Here is a 21,654-nt window from a genome sequence, read left to right as displayed (position 1 = left end):
ATAGCAAGCTATAAAACATGTAAAAGGCCCTGAAATGACAAATGCCAAACGATAAAACTAATGGCCTGATTTATGTACAAAACAATAAACAAAAGACAAATACTATAAGTCTAATATATTCAATCTGCCCATTTACAACTATTCAAATAATCTTAAAGCTATCCTGTTCACCTCTTATCTAATTCATAATCTATCTTCAACCAATAAATGGTCTGGTCAAAACTCAAGAAATATAAATCTTCTGAAAGACACTGAAGTAACAACTATTTTGTTTGAATGAAAATTCCAATTATATCCAAGATCTGGCAGATTCATTTCACTTGGATCAACATTAGAACACAAAATATCTTAATATTCAGAAAAAAAATAAAAAGCAATTCAGTGAAATATTTGAGCATGCTTTATCCCACAACTAATTTCCTTTACTGACACAAAAAAGTGTGAAAGAACAGCGAAATTACATTTGTAAATTGGTTTAACTTCAGTCAAATCAGATTCAAGAACATAAGCACAAATACTGCTAAGTGGTAATCCTTTTGAAACATACATAAATAAATCCACTAACTACATTAAATAACCTATTTCAAACTATATACTCTAAGGATTAATGAGGCAAAGTTTGGTTGCCATTTTCCTAGTAGTTTCTGTGGAGAAATTAACTAGTATAATTTCTGGTAAAAAACAAGAAATATGATTCTTCTGACAGACACTGAGGTAACATATATTTCAATCAAATCAAAGTTCCGATCCTGTCCCAAATCTATTGTTAAAATTTCCAATAATTTTCATAAGTCAGGTATATCTGTGTATATACTAATCAGATTATGATCTTTATTAATTGTTATAATAAATATAGAGCAGAATGTATAACTGTATCTCATCAGGTTTTTATCACTAAAACAAACAAGTACTTTAAAACAAACATTTAAGAAAACAACCATTTCAAATACATTGAAACATCATGTAATAGTACAGAGAAAAACCATCATTTGAATAATTTCTTCAACAACATAGTACCAAATATAGTACATAAATAAAGTCAATTGCACATCCATATGAAAATACAGGTCTAAACACCATCTTACAATTTCTACTCTGTACAAGTAAATGAAAATATATATTCAAAATTATAAACAGTGAAAAATAATACCATCCATGTGTAATTTTTCAACATTATCCAATATCTTACATTCTAATATAATTTTTTTTGTATTTTAGAGGCTGATCTTTTCAGCAATAATAATCAAATATAGTACTAATACTAATATGCGGTAAGGGTTTTGCTCATTGTCGAAGGCCGTACAGTGACCTATAGTTGTTAATTTCTGTGTCATTTGGTCTCTTGTGGAGAGTAGTCTTGTTGGCAATTATACCACATCTTCTTATTTTTATATTTACAAATAAGAGTAAAAAGTTAACAAACTTAAAAAAAACTTTTTGATTGGAACATTTTCTCAGTCACTATTTTTCAATCAAGACAACATTAAATGAACACTTTAATGATGTCCCTAATAACTAAATGTTTTTTGAATTTAGAAGAAAAATCCTAAATACTAACATTTTGAAAAAAGTTACTGTAAATTCAAAAATTATTGCGAGGTTTTTATGAATGCCAATAATTTGACCAGGTGAGTATCGCAATAATATTAACTCGCATTATGATAAGTGAAACATAGATCTTTATGCAGATTTTTTGGAAACGCATTAATTAATTCCGCATTTTTGTCCTTTTTTTGAAAAATTCCAACAATAAATGCCATCAATAATTTCTAATACAAACATTTACGTAATGAACCTTTACGTTAAATACCTACAAAGGGTAACTACGAGTCACATATCAGAGCAAAATGAAAAAAAAAAAATGCAAACAGAGAAAAATTGACAGGTGAATTATCCCTTCTTTAAAATATGACAAATTAGTTTTAAAAAGGTTGTGTTGGGTTAATTTTTCTAAGAATATCATAAACTAGGAGGGACTTGTACATTTTTTATATATGTTTTTAATCCCATGTCAATATGAAATTAAAGATATTTTAATCTTAAATTTGAATTTAAGTATTAAAGAACTTCCTCCCACCAAAACAAATCTTGATACTGTTTGATATTGTTCTTTCTAGTGTGTTCAATATTCAAACATTGTAAAAAAAAAAGAAGAATACTCATTTCTTAAGGATGTACTTAGGTCAGGTTTTGGAATTTTGGTCAGATTTTCAGACTATATTTTGCCCCATAACACCCATTTTTCTTTTCATATAAGACTTCAATAGCTCATAAAAGGTCATTTACCAAAATTTAAGCAGATTCTAGATTTGTTTTCTTTCGATTTGAGACCCAAATAATACCAATGCAAATATAATGTAAAAGTCTGAGTCAGCCTTTTTCCGCCATTTTTTAAAAATTAAAATAGCTCTAAAAGGAGCGCCATAACCTATCAATATTTTTAGCTTATTTTGTTCCTTAACTCATGCTCTTCTAGCTTAAAGTATCAATTTTATATTCTAGATTTTTTTAATTTCACCTAAGTACATCCTTAACATTGCTGGAATCAATATGATCAAACAGTAAACTGTTGTCATAATTATTCATAAGTATCATATTTCTGTACACAAAAAAAACAACAAAATACTGAATCTGTTTACACATATCCTATCCTCTTACAATGTCTTAATCTAAAAAAAAAACATAAAATGCACAAAAAAGAAATGTAGTACCCAGTATATTTTGGACCATTTACCCCTCCATTTACAGGCTTATCACTACTATGAATTAAAAGGCTCACATTTTATCACTGAGGTATCAAATTCTACATTGACCTTAGACTTAACTACATGATGTTCTACTAAAGCTGATTCATCAATGATTTCTTCTGGTTCTCTCTTAACAATGGAAGGATCAAAATTAATGTATTTATTATCACCCAATTTAGATTTAAGTTCATTGAACCCTATCGGTTCAGTCTTAATATCAGAATCTGTAAAATTGTCCACATAATCCTGACTAGCATTTACAAACTCAAGCATATCAGTAGAATTGTCTGTTTCCTCCGTACCGAATTGTCTACTCTCAGGGGACCCATCAATATCTGTTGCAATGTGCATTATCATGTCAGAATATGCATCAGCTTTATCCATCTCTTCATCACTGTTATCTTTACTTTCTCCTTCTGATGTTATTTCCTCTTCGTCATCCTCGTCCATAATATCCTTGTACGTCCCTAAAATTGACAAAGAGCATTATACATTATCCTTACCTTTTTCTCTGTACCGATGTTATGCATTGGCTGTATGAGAATCAAGATATAGATATAGAGATAAGTCTGTCAAAATTCACAAATGGTATGGTGTCATACTATCAAGGCTGAAAATGTGATTAAGGAGTCTCGCTGGTACAAAAATTTCAGCAAAAAATCAAACATTTTGTTTTTCATTACAAATTTTATTTATTATACTATAAGTTGTAACTTTATAATGAAATGGTACAAAAATCAACCGATGAAAATCGATTCATTTTGACCCCAGATGACTTTTAAAATGTTTATATCATTGAAAAAGCTCCAAATTATCTCCCTTTGGTGTAAAAATGCCATTTTTTTGCATAAAAATTGAAATATCTTTTTCAACTCATCGGTGACCTATATTTTTTATTATTTTTTTCAAATAAGCTGTACTTAAACTAAACTATATTATAATTTAAGCGATTTCTGTAATTTTGTTCTTTTTTTATTTCATTATTACCTTTTTTTCTCCTATTAGTTTAACAGGAAAAAAGTACCTGAACAAAAATGCATGCTTATTTCGAAGGCAGATTTTGAGCTTAAATGAACGGTGACCCCATATTTTTATTTTGTTTTTCTATTAAGTAAAGGATAAAGTTTATTTATAGAAAAAAATAGCGAAATCCTATATTTAAAAAAAAAATTTGATTTATACCCGTGAGCCGCCTTAAGTCAAGGTCCACATGTTTTCAGTTCCAAGCAAAAACAAGAGGCACACCTATGCCTGTATCAACCACATACTATAGTTAACTCTTTGTGTTGCTGATAATTTTTTTGCAATTTATATCATGCTCTCATAGTTTTTGAAACAATGCAAGGAAACCCTAACAAGTTAAAAAATCAACATTTCAGAGGCAGCAACTCCAAATCAGGTGGAAAGATTTTTCCAAAAAATCTCAGTTTAGATAAAACTTGTTGTGCTGACCATTTTTACCCTTGTAATTTTTTTTCTAGTTGCTCTAGTTTTAGAAATATTAACCAAAACTGTAGTTTGACCCATATGTCCTATTTTTAGACAGGGTGGCCATGTTGGCTCATAAACATGATAAACCAGAATGCAAATCACAAACTTTATACGTGTCAACAAGAAGCAGACAAAGTTTGTTTTCAATCCATGGAGCAGTTTGAGAGGTGAAAATCTTTAAAGAAAAGTTTACGGACTACAAACACAAAGTTATTGCAAAAGCTCACACGGCCTTTCCAACTTTTATAAATAGAGTAATTAATATCATATCACCTGTTGATTGTGCAATTAAACTATAATAACTTGTTAATTGATTTAATAATTACAATAATTTTTTATGTGATAAATAGCTAACAAAGAATATGAAGCATTAGTCTTTGTTAGCTTTCACACAATGAGTAAAGAGAGATAAATCTTATGACTTTTCAAATTCAATATTCAAAATGAGTGAGTGTAATGATCATGCTGATATTGTCTTAGAATATGTATTTTTTATAGATGGGAATCGGATATATATAAGTGATAGAATTAAATATATCTATCATTGAGACACTACTTAACTTTCACGAGTAAAAATGTTAGAGCTAAAGTATTTTATCTCAAAGTGTAATTTTCTTAATGAATTTATATGATCACAAACACGAAGTATTCCTAAATTTTTATGCTTGCTACCCAACTATACATCTCACGAATCCAATTTTCTTTTATTTCAAACAATTTTTCCCATTTCAACCCAAAAATGTTAAGGACTATTCCATAAAAAAACAAATGTTAGAGAGTAGATGATGATGGATGGCTGTTTAACGTCCAGTGGCAAATTAATATGCATATTCAGGACGAGAACATGTTAATGTAATATGAATATTAACCCTGCTTTGTACTAGACCGACATGCTGAACCTGATTTTTAACGTGCTAAGTTCCAAAGTTACAGTCCACAGGAAGACATATCACCTTACCCCGACACACTATTCTGACTCCGAGCGGACCAGTCTTTGCTCTTACTCCTTGATGCCATGTGCTTAGCGGAGTAGTAGCAAATACCAATTTTAAAGTCTTAGGTTTAACCTGGCCGGGGTTCAAACCCACAACCTCCCGCACTCGAGGTGAACATGCTACCACAAGACCACCAAGGCGCTGTTAGAGAGTAGAAGGGAAGTCTTGAATAAGCATTGTGGGTCATTTAAACTGTATGTGGACAGAGTTTGAGAAAACCATTAGACCTGTCAGTCTTGACCCCCAAAATTTCATCAGGTTCACCACTTTGAAATTTTACACAGGTACGATTGTCCCTCATTTTTCACTGATTTAAAAGGTTTTTGCTTTGTGTTGATGCAACATTGGGTATTAGATCAAATCGTGAGAAACTGGTTTACTGTTTCTGCCTTTAATACTGTCATCAGAAATTGTAATTTTTGGAAGTTGAAGTAATTAACAATGGCAAACTACCAAATGTTTTGAAGGAACTGTCAAAGTTTGCACATATATATATATCAGTCCTAGAAAATAAAATGAAGTTTTTTTATTTCAGTGTTCATTGTGCAACGATTCAAAAAGTTCCTTATTACATTGTACTATCAATATCCTCTCTAATGGAAAAGCTATTAGACTAATTTTCAATATATACACAGGTTCCTTCTACATTGTTCTACATCAATAAAATTTAATATAAAAAGTTTGAGAAGAATTTGAAGAGCATTAAGGAATATGTATCTATGGTATTAGTGTAGACTTTTTTCTATATATATATATTCTAAAACCTTTTAATGATTTAGCTGAAGTTCTCCTGCTTCTGGTGACTGTGTCCTCTTTGTCCTTATGTAATGTTGTTAAATGATCTTTAAAATCCTTTCTAATCTCAAACCTCTCAGGACAGTGTGGACAATCAAAACCCTTTTCACCTGAGTGGAACTTCTTGTGATTCTTGGGAAAAAATGATTCATAATAAAATATTTCATATATCAATAATCAGTGATAATATCATGTTTATTCATGTTCATTGTAATGTATATATATATATATATATATTGTGTATACTGTCACTGACTGCAAGGCAAAAAATTCAATATAATAACATACAAATACATCTAGAACATGTAGAATATAAAAATAAGATGTGGTATTGGCAGTGGTATGATTGCCAATGTGACAACTTTCCAAATGACATATAAGTTACCAACTAAAGGTCACCACACGGCCTTCAACAATGAGTTAAATCTGTACCACATAGCAAGCTTAAGTATAATGTCTGTTTTGGTGTACTTTTAGTGTTCCTACATCATATACACCATGTACATGGTCATAATGGTATCTCAATGACATATTACATCTTGTACTCATTGTGGTTCACATGAGTATATTCACATATTTTATATTTATAGTTCAAATTTAAATTTATATCCATTTTTAAGACATCACATTTAGCTTTTCAACTGTCCTATCTTATAGCTATTTTTTTATTAAATCTAAATCTTTACAAAATTGCACCATCCTTGTATAGTTGTATCGATACATGTAAAGTGTACATGGTGTACATACATACTAAATCATATACATCATTACATGTGGTACAATATTCATTTTATATATACATTTGCATGTATTAAATGTCAGTGTTTTAAATGAATGCATGTGTGCTGGTGTGTGGGGCTATGTTTCAAGTATTATGATTATAATATGTATAATGTCTTCTTTAATGAAACATTTATACTTCTTTATGATTCTCTTGTTGTGCTTGCGAATTGTCACCAATGAAAATCAATGACCCAATTAATTTCATGAATTTTCTGCTGCTTCATTTTTTCAATATCTACAGACTACATGAACTACCTGTAGAAATAAGTATTATTTGTCATCCAAACTTTATATCCAGTACCTTCATGTCAGTCAGGTGAAATACTTAAACGCATGACAAGTGTTTTTTTATTTACTGGTACAGAAAAATTATTTAGGAGGTAGAGTTATATTCCTTAGACCATTGTAGCTACTATAGACATGATAGACATTCAGATTTTTTTTTACTTGCATGTATATATTTAAAAACGTCTTATTTTCTTATTTTCTTGAATTTCTCTAGATCTTGACTACATATATATACATATACATTGCTCTAATTCAGTGTTATATTGTCTGTCAATAATAATTGTCTTTACAATTCATCAATGTTCATAAAAGTATAATTTCATGGACAATGAAAATCTCTTTTGTATGATATCTTCAAAATACTGCTCATTTACAAGCCTCCAAGGAGCAATTTTTGAAGGCCTTGGACAGTTATATTACTTAACATATGTGCTCAATAGATTTCTTTGTTTAGTACTTGAGATAAGCATGATAAAAGATTGAATTCTTATTAAAAAATAATAAGCAAATCAGAAAAATTTGATTAAGGCAGGTTATTACCTTCCAAAACTTGACAATTTAATGGTTTGGAAACAAAAATTACTTGCAATTGTGTTAGTAAATTTTTGGAGAAGATTAACATGATTAAGGGGAGATTATTCAAACCTTGAAAATAAAATATAAATCTTACAAATTTACTTATACAATGTACCAGTAAATATTACTTACATCTTCAAGTAAATAAACATGACTTGTATGTAATACCCTTTACTGCATGTATACAGTTGTTTGTACCTAAATAATGATGTCCTAGAAGATAGTTCTTACCCTCAGATATGCAACTTGAACAAAACTTTTACCACATTCATCACATTGGTGTGGCTTAGACTTGAGGTGAGTTCTGGTATGCATCCGTAGATTGAACTTGTCTGTAAAACCTTTACCACACTCCTCACACTTAAACGGTCTTTCTCCACGCTCCTTTCTCATGTGTTTCTCGTAGTGAGCTTTACGTGAGAATCCTGACCCACATATCTCACATTTGTAAGGTTTATCGTCAGTGTGAACATTCAGGTGGAGGCTAAGTCCGTTACTTTGGCGAAAAGTTTTACCACATATACTACATGAGTATGGTTTTTCACCAGAGTGGATTCGCATGTGGATTGAAAGTTGTGACTTTCTGGTGAATCCTGTTTGACAAACATCACACTGATACAGTTTTTCACCTAAATGCATCCGTTTGTGAATCAACAGGTTTTCCTCACTAGTGAATTCTCCCTGGCAGGTTTCACACACAAGTTTCGACACAGGACAGGATCCTCCTTTCTGATGTGTCCGCATGTGAATATCAAGGTATCGTTTAGCCGTACAAAGCTTACCACAAATGTCACATTTAAATTCACTGTTCCCACTCTCCATTATATGAGTCCTCATATGAACACTCAGCGTACCATGATGTTGGAATCGTTTACCGCATATTTTACACGAAAAGATTAAAAATTTACCATCTTTATCTTGCATGTGTTTTATATTAGTGATAATTGGTGACACAGGAACTGGTTGAGATTTGCCTGAACTGGTTTCTACTGGTTTAGGTTCCTCTGCACCATTTTCTGATGGAATTGTTATATATTCTACTGGTGGTTTTTGTACCTGTCTTTCTGATTTAGCCTGATTGACATTTGATTTATTTGTTTTGCCTATTAAATTTGAAACTAGCTTTTTCACTTCTTCTGGTGGTACAGTTGGAACAGAGTTATTTGTAGAGCATGGAAGCGTGTTTTCTATTTCAAATTTTTGGACAGTTGGCTTTGAACTAGTTGGAACTTGTTCTTGAACATTCACTGTATTACTTTGGTCAGATTCATTAGTAACAGATGAAGCTAACAACTTTGCAATATCTTGTGAACTTTTCTGAATGTTTTGACATACATTTATCAAGTTGATATCATCTTCCACATTCAGACCCTTTGCAATGTCCTGGATTCCACATCCATTTACTTTTTCTGCAAGAGTCTGCAATAAACAACTTGCTAATGATGAAACTTGGTTCACTTCATTTGGTACTTGATTTTCCGTAGAACTTGCAGCTGTTGTCGTGGGAACAATGGGCACAGGATTAGTCGAAGAATCTTTAATACTGTCTATTATAGCCTTCTTCACAAAAGAGTTCAATGTTGCATTGACGTCTTTAGAGAATTCAGAAATGACTTTTTGTGTAATAACTTCTGTCCATCTATTAATAAAATCATCAGTTTGTACCCCGCCATTATTCTGAAGATTACATTTCACAGGTGTAGAATCCGTTGGTACTATTTTGCCAGAATGGGGATCTGGGAATGACGATTTGTCAATCAATGGATTTATCTTTGTAACATTAGCTTCCTTACACTTGGTCACCAATTCATTAATTGTGCTTAAATTTTGTCTATCATTAGATTTTTTCTTTGAAGGAACATCTGAACCCATATTCAACAAAACAGGAAGTTTCAATTTAGTTGAAGATTCTGGTGTAGAGTTTGACCTATTTCTGTGACCTTGAATAGATGGCATTAAATTAACCTGGTTTGAATTAACTGTAGGGGTTGAAAAAACTTTGTCAATGGTTGATTCAGTTCTTGAAGGGGTCTTTAACATTGAAGAAAGCAAGGGACTCTTTCCACTGTAAGGAGAAGCAAGCATTTTTTGTAAAGTGGTACTGTTCCCAGATTTTGCTGACAATGGTGCAGTTATGTGTGTTATATGAACATCATTATCAATTGTATCTGTTATTACAGAATTTAGAGGTGTAGGAGGAACTGTACCATTGAGTAACCCATATAAAGTAGGCTGAGGTCTTTTACGAGTTTTCACCAAATTTTCGTCCGTCACAGTTGATCCATTGTGCTGAGGGTTAGCATTGAGAATTTTTAGTAATGAACTTGACATTCTTGTCCTTTTCCTGCTGCTGATACTTTCGTCATGTTCCTCTGAATTACCTCCCTTGCTTTTATCATCGGGTTCAGATTTAATATGTTCCGCTATGAAAAGAACATTATCCCCATTGCTATCTAAAGCAGAATTCCTTTCAGAAATGGTATTTTGCTCTATCTGATTAAAATCTGAGGTTCTACTGTCATGAAGTTCTGTTCCTAAATGAATGACTGCAATGAGAAAAGAAAAGATTTATTGAACTACATGTATAACAATAAGTGGAATTCAACTTAAAGATAGATAGTGAATATCATATGGCTTTTTCAATATCACATGTGACATGACGTTGTACAGATTAGGGGTTTGATAATGCTTTTGCAACAGTGACTGATATCGATGACGTGAGGTCATACAGATTAAAGGTGTGATAAAGCCTTTGCAACCGTGATTGATATCAATATCATCAAGGATGGCTGATACAGCACAATTGCCGTTGACCGTATTACACATATAAATTATCTGTATTAACTACTAAGTATATAGTAAATAAATATATACGCAATATCTGGTTATTTTTACATCAGGTTTGATCACGGTATGCTCATTGGTAAAATCTTCATCCATGTATTGTAGCCTTGTACATGTTGTACCATGCATTTAAGTGAACAGTGAAATGTTTGTGTTATCTAAATTTTGTGTTAAAATGTCAACATGTACAAACTAAAGGCTCTGAAGAGCCTGTGTCGCTCACCTTGGTCTATGTGCTTATTCAACAAAGGACACTCTCCAACATTGTAGACGAGAACAAAATTCATGACAAAAATCTTGTATTGCTGATCACTTAATCTGTTAAATTTCTCTCTATCTTCTTTAGTTTTTCCTCAAAACACAAGAGGTTAAAAAAATCCTCATTTAAGGGCAATCACTCTCATGACTCCTATAAAGAGTGACAGTCTACTAACTATATCGACAAAATTTTACTTGTTAGAACATCTTGCCTTGCTGATCATTTTTGTGACTTAAAGTGTCTATTTATCTATTAAAACTTTTATCATATAGGGCAAAATGCCAAAAAATGGTAAAAATGGTCATTAAAGGGCAATAACTCCAATAAGGATGCGTCGGACGATTTCCGCCATATTGTCTGAATTGTAGATCTTGCCTTGCTGATCATTTTTGCCTATATAAGTTTCTATCTATCTATTATAATTTTTAAGATATACATGTAAGTCAAAAAAATGCAAAAAATTGGTAAAAAAGGTCATCAAAGGGCAATTACTCTAATAAGGAGTCGACTGATGATTTCAACCACAAGGATTATTTGTAAAACTTGTCTTGCTGATCATTTCTGCATTTTAAAGTTTCTCTCTATCTATTATAATTTTCAAGATAATAGGCAAAAATGAAAAATGGTTAAATTTGTCATTTAAAGGCAATAACTCCTATAAAAAGTCCTCTGACAGTTATGATGTATACCGATAACTGGTTGAACTTAACATTCTGAACATTTTTGCCCAGTCAGATTTTCTCTTTTTATAACGGTTTTCAAAATAATTTACAAAACTTGCATTTTACCCCTTTGTTCTATTTTAGCCATGTCGGCCATCTTGGTTGGGAGGCGGGGTCATTGGACACATTTTTTAATAAACTAGATACTCAAATGATGATTGTGGCCCAGTTTGGTTAAATTTGGCCCAATAGTTTCAGAGGAGAAGATTTTTGTAAAAGTTAACAGGCAACGATGACGGACGCCAAGTGATGAGAAAAGCTCACTTTGCCCATTGGGCCAGCTGAGCTAAAAATGTATATATGTCAGTCAGGGGTAATACTTATAAAAGTCATTTTGTAAAATTTTAATTTTAATTTCATCAATAATTTTAATAATCACCCCTTAGTATTCTTCAAAAATTTACTTATACAAGTAATTTTTTTTTTAAACACCTTAAGTTATCAAGTTTTGGTAGGTCAAAACATGCTGATACAATGATTTTCTGGTTTTTAATCAGAGTTCAACCTTTTATCTCAACTAATCAAAGAAATCTACTGCACTAAAATGTTAAGTAACTGTGCAAGGCCTTCAAAGATTCAATTCTTTAATATAGGACTTCAAACTACTTTATTAACAAAACTCTATTCCAATCAATTTTTGTGTGTCTAGAACACAGTTCAAAAAAGTTCACCTTCATAGCTGTCATCCATAGGCTCTTCTTTGACCTGAATGATATAATCCATTATTCTTTCTTCATTCTTTCTATCTGCAAAAATAACAAGCATTCTGAGAGTATTGCATGGAAATACATCATGTACATAGTCCATTACCGGTTAAATATTCATTGTACTGGAACAAAATGCTAACGTGATCTATAACGTGTAATGGTGTAAACTTTATAACAAATACCAAGTCAATATCTTCAAGCATGACAAAAAAAAAGTGTGGAAAACTGATTATTTAAGTGAATTTTCTGTCCAAGGACCATAACTCTTCACAAAATCATCAGACCAGTACAAAATTAAAACTTGATCTGTAACTAGTCATGATAAAACAATACACCAAATATCAAATAAGGAAGTCATAACGCCAAAGCAAATGTTTTCGGCTGGACTTACTTTGAGACTTCTCAACTCTGTAAAATTTGAATGATCTGAATAATTCGATTAATAATTTACACAAATTTGGGTCTGTCAAATTTTACAGAGTTTATTTTATACACTCCAAAAGCGAAGGATCTTGGGATATTTGGGTAATCATTCTAAAAAGAAGTCATTCATCTTAAATGGAGTTGTAACTTATTTTATCAGTGTTCCTACTGTCTGTATCACTCAGCTTAGCTCTTCATAAAATTGCATATCACTGCTTTGTGACGTCAAATATGTTAACCCTGCCTAAATAACTTTGACCTGGATATATCACAGGCGTCATAATGAATGAATTGACATTGATAAGTTTGACCCAATAATATCAAGTCATCTTCCAGTATGCTTGTGATACCAAGAAAAGCAAAAGTAAGTTGTTTCTATCATGCAAAATACACAAATACAATCCCATAAATCTATTATCAGATTTTCATCATATATATATTTGTTTGCACCTGTCCTAAAGTCAGGAACCTAATGTTCAGTGGTTGTCGTTTGTTGATGTGGTTCATAAGTGTTTCTTTTTCCTCATTTTTTTATAGATTTGATGGTTGGTTTTCTTATTGGAATGGTTTTACACTAGTCATTTTTGGGGCCCTTTATACATGTTAGGCCAAGTAAATTTAATTAGTAGATTTTCATCCAAATTTTTGAAAAAAATGGGGTGGGTGGGAGGATTTTATTTTTTTATTTTTTATTAGATATGAAACGCTCTTGTGACGTGTTCTTCAACGAAATGCAAAAACCAAAATTTGAAACAGGATGTTATTAATGAAACGAAATTATCGACAGTTACCGGTAACGAAAATGAACAAAATCCGGAAATCGTAAATTTTTCAAAATAAAAAAAATTGGGGCGGAACGATTTCAGAGGGGCGGGCGGGGATGAAAATCTATCAATTAATTTTAATTGGCCTTATAGCTTGCTGTTCAGTGTGAGCCACAGCTCTGTGTTGAAGGCTGTACTTTGACCTATAATGGTTTACTTTTACAAATTGTGACTTGGATGGAGAGTTGTCTCATTGGCACTCATACCACTTCTTCTTATATCTATTGTAAAATATCAGTTGCTCGACAAAATATGAAGCCTTTTTGAGCTCACAGCCTAATAATTGATACATTTGTACCCATCATTATTTTTGATATTTCTGGAAATATTCTGCACCAACCATCACACAAAAGGTAAGAATTTTTTCATGCAAACATTTTTTGCTGTCAGTAAAGATTTCATGGCAAAATTGGGTCTCAAAGTGGAGATAAAAATATCTTCTCTTATTAAAGTCCAGCCAAAAATAGGGCTTCAGCATTATGACGTCAAAGGAAGGCGTTACAGCAAAACATTTAAATAGCCTTTAAATTGAGGTGGTATTAATACAATGTAGGGAGACGTATTTTTTTTTACAACATTATTGAGCATACATGTATATATCATGTATATAGACCTACAGTACATTTTAAAGTCTTGCTCCTATAAATGTCCCTATGAGACTAAACGTCCGACATTAACCCGACTGTAATTAACCCCTGCAGTGATATTACCTGTGTAATACATGTACCTTGCTGGAATGTCGTACAGTCAGGGGTACTACTTGTACAAGTAATTTTTTATTTACATGTACTTGAAGAAGTAAAAATTAATATTCTTATATAAGTAAATTTGTAGGATACTTATACAAAAAAAAATTGGGCTTAGTTATGTCCCTTAGACATTCAGATTTTTTTACTTATACAAGTAAAAAAGTCATCCTATCTTCTTTTCTGGAATTCTTAGGACTTCTTTGCTATAATAGAATTTTTAATTGTCTGTCCTTTGCAGATGTCTTTACTAATCATTTAAGTGTAAGTTCATGGACAATGAAAATCTCATTTGTCTGCTATCTTCAGAACACTGCTCATTTACAAGCCCCCAAGGGGCAATTTTTGAAGGCCTTGAGCAAATATTAAGATCTTTGAGCAATCAGTTTCTTTGTTGAATTAATGAGATGAAACATTGAACTCTAATCAAAAATTATGAGCTAACCTGAGAAAAATTGTTAAAGGCATGTTTTTACATCATTTGTACATCTCAAAACTTGAGAATTTTTGTGGGATTGTAAAATAAATTACTTAGGCCAATTAAAATTAATTGATAGATTTTCATCCCCGCCCGCCCCTCTGAAATCGTTCCGCCCCAATTTTTTTTATTTTGAAAAATTTACGATTTCCGGATTTTGTTCATTTTCGTTACCGGTAACTGTCGATAATTTCGTTTCATTAATAACATCCTGTTTCAAATTTTGGTTTTTGCATTTCGTTGTATGTTTGATTCGTTATACATGTATATACATGATAGAACCTTATCATTACACTTGCATATATGAAGAACACGTCACAAGAGCGTTTCATATCTAATAAAAAATAAAAAATAAAATCCTCCCACCCACCCCATTTTTTTCAAAAATTTGGATGAAAATCTACTAATTAAATTTACTTGGCCTTACACAAGTAAATTTTTTAGAAAATTAAGGGGAGATTATTCAAACATTATAATTAACTTATATAAGTATGTTTTATTTACTTCTTCAAGTAAATAAAGATTACTTGTACAAGTAGTACCCCTGACTGTCGTAAATCAATCTGTAGCTGTGATTGATAAATTTGTAATCTTACCTGTAAAGATTTTTTATAGATTTATAGATGATATATTCAGTGTTCTCCCCAGAAATGTTTTAAGGCGCAAAATTTCAAGGGTGTGTAACTCTATTTTAGAGTGAACTATTGTGACCTGAAGCAATCGGTCATAAATCATTATATGCAATAATGCACAGTATTACTATACATGATAAAGAACATGAAGAATAAAAATATATATATATGAAATAAATTCATTTTAAACACAAAAAGCATTTATATCACAGTCAATTAAATAAGTAAAAAAAAAAACTCAAAATGTATATATAGTTCAAGAAAAATCCTCATGTTCTTCTGGGCCTTCCAATGCTGAACAGCTTCAGAAATATTTATTTCTGTGATCTCTGTTCCTTCTAGAGATATCGTAACAAGACAGTTTGTAATTTTTTTCCTCAGTCTTCATGGTCTTTATCCTCTTTAGTGTTGAAAACATCATCTGCCTTTCGCTTAACCCATTTCTTCTTTGCACAGTCAGAAAATGTTGATTCAGCATTAAAATTGATTATGTTTAGGATGTTTGGTATACAACTTTTTAAAACAAAAAAATTGTAATGAACCAGCTGACCAGTGTCCGTAGTTTGACATTACGCTCTCGTGTGTATAATTGTCAAAACGTTTCTTTGGCAGGTAGATATAAACAAAAACTTGACAAATTCGTCAAAGTTAAGACCAGTGAAATGCTGCAGTGATTCCTACTTATTTCCCGATGGACGAATTAACGATCGATGTTAAAAAATCATTTATTTCTAAAACATGACAGTCATTGACAGTTGACAGACGAATTTTACTTGCAAGCAACAATTTTTCACTTTCTAATAAAATAAATCACTCCTTGTTATCTTTAATAAAAGTTTATTTTACTTTTTTGACGTACAAATACTCTCATTCATAAATTTCATCGTAAATTTCTTTAGTAATGTGTATTCAAATTTATCACATGTATTCATCATGTTCATTGGTCGTGTTAAAATAGATTCTTCTTCTCGACCAATGAAAAAATTTGTTACTTAAATGGCCAAGTGATCGCACACAGACGATGCGTAAATACAATGTATTTGCGATCTATTTCTTCAATTTTTGCACTGAAGTTTTTAAAAACTTTTATTTTCTACTAAAAATATCTATCTTCTTGATGATCTTTTACGCTTTAACCTGATTATATGGTCTGATAAGGCTGGAACAGGTAAATCAGAGACTTTTGCTAGTTATCAGTTATTGCGCAACATTGACCGACCTCTCAGCGGTGATCAGCAACTTGACAATTTTAACCAATATTTATAATTAAAATGTGAAAATTAACATGCTGCGGGATCAAGCATTAAGGGACAGCGGCCAATTAAGGCGCTACCGGACAATGAAAACATTTTGATGGCGCGTCCCGCAGCGTCATATCGGTCTGGGGAGAACACTGATATTCCTGTAACATATTTCACTGTTTTAATAGATAAAATTACGGAATAAAAGCTGTATGGGTACAACTGGATGTTTGCTGAACCTGGTTAAGCCAGAGACAACATATAGTACAAGTCTCTGGTTAAGCATACATTTGTAGCAAAGGTAAACAATAGTCTTGACAGGTTGAAAAGGCTAGTATATATTATTTCTTGATACATTTGTATTTGGAGAAAATGATGACGACTACTGACTACACGAGAGGCTGACTAGAAAGGTTTCATCTTTATAAAGTGAGGAAATTCTAAAATTGAAGGAAATGATAAGAAAATGACATTATTTCTGTGCAATATTTCGGTCGGCTTTGTTTATGACAGTAAATGGAATACAGGTCAAGCTCAGGTCAAGGCCAGATCCATCATGAGCTAATTGATTCGTGATTAAGCGCTTATAGATTTTTCAAATGTGCATCATTCCAAACAATCCTACTTTGATAATACTTTCCATAAGATCCTCTGTGTGCATTCTTATCCTAGTTAGCGAAATTATCGCTTCACGCCCTTTCTGGATGCTACAACCTACAAAAACAACAAAATGGCAGGTGCGACCTATTTACCGAATGACAGGAGAGTGTTCGGTTATGTCCCTTAGTACAGGCTTTTGCCTAGGGGCTCTGTTTGGGTTAATTTGTCGCCACGCACTTATGCTCTACTGCAAATAAAGAAAATCTGTAAAAAATATTTACGAATAAATAAATGTACAGAAAATAAATAATTAAATATTTGAAAACTATTAAAAAATTCCAATGAAACCTGATACTTTTTTATTAACTTAAAATGTGTTCTCAATTTTGGTCAATATTTTCAATTCTTTTATTAAATTATTATTATCAAATTATTAAAGTATTATTATTATAAATAATAATAATAATAATAATAATAATAATAATAATAATAATAATAATAATAATAATAATAATAATAAACGGAGGAAATAGTCGAAATTGAGTGACAAACAACTGTATACAAACTGAGACTACTATAACATAGTAGTCTCAGATCCAAAGTAAAGAAAACGTATACTATTGAAAAAAATAATAAAGCGTGCTTATTTTTCAAACTGTAGTCCTTGTTTCATTTCTTTCTTCTAATATATCAACCGAAATAAATTGCAGCTGCATTGAGTTTAAATTGAATAACACAGTAACACGGGTATAACATTCAAACGGTAAAACAATGACAATTAGTTTATTTTGTCGGAAACATTGTGATGATAAACGGCAATTATACTCAAAATCAAATCTTTAATCTTCAGTCAACAGCGTCGTGGCTCATTTTTTTAAACGAAATATTCGTCAACATTTTTAAGGACGCATAAAGAGTCCCATATTCTAGGCTACAAGTCCGTTTTAAAGATCACCTAGGTTCTTAAGGATTTCAAAGTGTGTATTTCTATAATCAACCATGAAATTATTAAGGACATCAATTATTTTGTTAATTTAAAATTAAAGGACTATCCGAACCTTTGGTATATTGATTAAACTGTTCAAGTCATTTGCGGGAAAACTGCAATACTCTCCAAACAATAATAACCGATCAACAACTTCTGAGAAGAGTTCACAGGGGTTCAGTAACTGTTGCTGGGTGAAAATTCTGACCCCGACCTCATGCATTACGATGTTGGTAGTTATAATCATTCACCCATCATCGTCACTCTCCTTCTCAGACCCTACCAAATATCATACCGGTATCTGGTTCTCATCTTGAATATAAATTTATAAAAATATATAATTATAAAGCTTGATATTAAGCAAACAATCAACCAATCAATGAGTCAACCTACCAATAAGCAAGTTAATTCGTGTTGCCCAGTCTGAATTTTATTGCTTGATGTTGTGTGGACTGTTGTTTGTCCGTTCGTGCTTGGTGGCAACTTAACTTACCCGTTGGGAATGCCTCTTGGGAATAGTATATCTTCTCCCGGCCATTTTTAATCAACCACTTAAACAGCCAAATCAATCAATTATGCTTTTAAAAGCAAAATTAGCACACTTAACAACAGGTACTTGTCTCTAAAAAAATACCTATAATACATGTACCTTAATTTATATAACATTAAAGTATACAGGTAATTTGTTTTCAGAGACAAGTGCCTATGCACTTAACAGGAGGACTGAACCATGTAAAGATACCCAATACTATCTTTTAGAAGTATAATAATAATACGAATTGCTATTTCAATTTGTATTTGCATACATTATCATATACTTGATATGATTTATCTATCGGGGGCCGTATCAAACTGATATTTGATATGCACCCGGTTATCACAGACGAGGAACGTTTCAAAACAATTGTTTAGCTTAATGTTTATCAAGTGGACTTTTGGACACTGGCGGAGGCGACACGTATCTTTCACATATGAATTTATTACAAACTGACTTTTAGATAAAAAAGGTATGCTTAATATAATATATAATATTTTCATATAATACTGAATTAGTTTGTACATTAATTTTAAACAATTACCAGTTGTAGCAGTTTGAAATAACTGACATTTTCAGGTGCAGATCCAGGATTTTGAAAGGGAGACCTGACAAGCCAACGTTTGGAGGGATACTTGTAAAAAGTCTGTACATTTATATATGAAGCTCCATAAAGGGAGACCCACCTGCCCTCAAAATTCGTCTCTGATTTTTCTAATTCGGTCAAAGGGATTTTTTGTTACTCGTGTAAATACCGGAAAGTTGATGTTATCCAGCTTATTGTGTCTCAACGACATATTTAAAAGATGGAAATTAAATATTTTCTATATTACAAATACCACTAGAAATAAATGTTACTCGTCCTGTAGTATGTTACTCGTCCTGTGGTATGTTACTCGTCCTGTGGTATGTTACTCGTTCTGTGGTATGGTGCACACAATAATTTGATACAATGGTACCAATTTTGGCTAAAAAGAAGTGGGGGCAATTTCTCCCAATAACTTATTTTACACAAAAACTCTTTTCTAAAAGTCCTTCAGTCTTTTTTAAAGTTCATATTATATATATGAGGGTCTGGATGGGATTTACAGAATAGAGAATAATGGACAAAATGTACAAAAAATAAAGAATAGAGAAAAAAAAGGGTAAAAAATAAAGAATAGAGAATATAATGGTTGGCTAAAATATAAAGAATAGAGAATATTGGGCCAAAAATATATGGAATAGAGAAAATTGACATAAAAAATTAACGAATACAGATATGAAAAACCCCCCATCTAGACCCTCATATATTCATCATACATAAGGATGTACATGTATGAAAAGGACAACCATAATCAATACAGAAATTCTATGGATGTTAAATGTATTGTCCTTGCCAATGAGACAACTATCCACCAAATTTCAAATGAAGTGGATGTGAGCAATTATAGGCAACCGTACGGCCTTCAACATTGAGAAAAACACATACCGTATAGTCGGCTATAAAATGCTTTGAATACATATATAATTCATTTTGAATAGGACTGGATACAGATATCCTTCGGTGCAAAATCTGACACAAACATGAACAAATATGTTACATTGTCTTTTGCGGCAATGTATTTTATTGTGTCTATTTAATCATAATGTGTACACTTTTAACAATTTGTGTGATAATATCAGATAGATTCTTTATTATTCTAATATTAGAACACCATATGAAATAAGAAGATGTGGTATGATTGCCAATCAGACAACACTCCATCAGAGACTAAATAACGTAGAAGTAAGAAACTATAGGTCACCGTACGGCCTTCATCAATGGGCAAAACCAAGAGCAGGCTATAAAAGGTCCCGAAATGTCAAATTTAAAACATTTTTAAAAACGAAAAAAAAAAACTAACGGCCTGATTTTTGAACAAAACAATAAACGAAAAATGAATATGCTATACACCAACAAACGACATCCACTGAATTAAAGGCTCCTGACTTGGGACAAGCACATACAAAATGTGGCGGGATAACAAGCATTTGCGGGGGTACAACCCTTCTTTTACCCACTGAGACAGAGGTGTAACATCACAACATCAGACCAAACAATATAAATCAGGTATAACGTTGTCAAAACATCACATGAAGCTGTGAAATTTTGAATTAAAGAAAGAATTACAAAAATTCTTCTGGTCAAGTAAAATGTGTGGGATTTCACTCTTTCTATTTTTACATTTTCTTTCCTTATATCCTGCAGAGGAGAATTGCTTTCTCCTTAAGGAAATGCAACTAGCCACAAAACGAAATTATCAAAAGAACAAATAAGGGCCTGGATGGGACGAATCCTTCATTACTTTATTCTTTTATACATTTTTCTCTATTCTTTATATTTCAGCACCCTATCATTCTCTTATTCTTTATTATTTTGGCCTTTTTTTCTCTATTCTTTATATTTTTTGCCCTTTTTTTGCACTTGTGCCCATTATTTTCTATTCTGTAAACCCCATCCAGACCCTTAGGAATGATATACAGAATCCCATCCAGATCCTTAGGAATGATATACAGAATCCCATCCAGATCCTTAGGAATGATATACAGAATCCCATCCAGACCCTTAGGAATGATATACAGAATCCCATCCAGACCCTTAGGAATGACATACAGAATCCCATCCAGACCCTTAGGAATGATATACAGAATCCCATCCAGACCCTTAGGAATGATATACAGAATCTCATCCAGACCCTTAGGAATGATATACAGAATCCCATCCAGACCCTTAGGAATGATATACAGAATCCCATCCAGACCCTTAGGAATGATATACAGAATCCCATCCAGACCCTTAGGAATGATATACAGAATCCCATCCAGATCCTTAGGAATGATATACAGAATCCCATCCAGACCCTTAGGAATGATATACAGAATCCCATCCAGACCCTTAGGAATGATATACAGAATCCCATCCAGACCCTTAGGAATGATATACAGAATCCCATCCAGACCC

General features: G+C 32.0%; 1 protein-coding gene across 1 annotated transcript; it reads right to left on the bottom strand.

Annotated features, from left to right (window-relative positions):
* Positions 1-799: 799 nt before the first annotated feature.
* LOC127721771 (zinc finger E-box-binding homeobox 2-like) lies at positions 800-12,277 on the bottom strand. The gene is made up of 4 exons (XM_052228562.1): positions 12,172-12,277; positions 7,907-10,221; positions 5,998-6,160; positions 800-3,214 (listed from the first exon to the last, which is right to left on the bottom strand). Exons 1-4 carry the CDS (start codon positions 12,263-12,265, stop codon positions 2,760-2,762), a joined length of 3,027 nt encoding a protein of 1,008 aa, XP_052084522.1. The 5' UTR covers positions 12,266-12,277; the 3' UTR covers positions 800-2,759.
* Positions 12,278-21,654: the final 9,377 nt, after the last annotated feature.

Source organism: Mytilus californianus, unplaced genomic scaffold (assembly GCF_021869535.1).
Source record: "Mytilus californianus isolate M0D057914Y unplaced genomic scaffold, xbMytCali1.0.p SCAF_12, whole genome shotgun sequence".
Taxonomy (NCBI): Eukaryota; Metazoa; Mollusca; class Bivalvia; order Mytilida; family Mytilidae; genus Mytilus; species Mytilus californianus.
The sequence above is the reverse complement of the archived record's forward strand: the minus strand, read 5'-3'. Positions and strand labels throughout refer to the sequence as shown.

What these genes read in the sequence shown, in the direction of transcription:
- LOC127721771 (XM_052228562.1), bottom strand. Translation starts at nt 12,265, where the DNA reads ATGCTTGTTATTTTTGCAGATAGAAAGAATGAAGAAAGAATAATGGAT. An exon ending in TATGGATGACAGCTATGAAG is followed by an intron (nt 10,222 to 12,171) that starts GTGAACTTTTTT and finishes TTCTCATTGCAG; the next exon opens with TCATTCATTTAGGAACAGAA. An exon ending in TTCAAGTTGCATATCTGAGG is followed by an intron (nt 6,161 to 7,906) that starts GTAAGAACTATC and finishes TTTTTTCCCAAG; the next exon opens with AATCACAAGAAGTTCCACTC.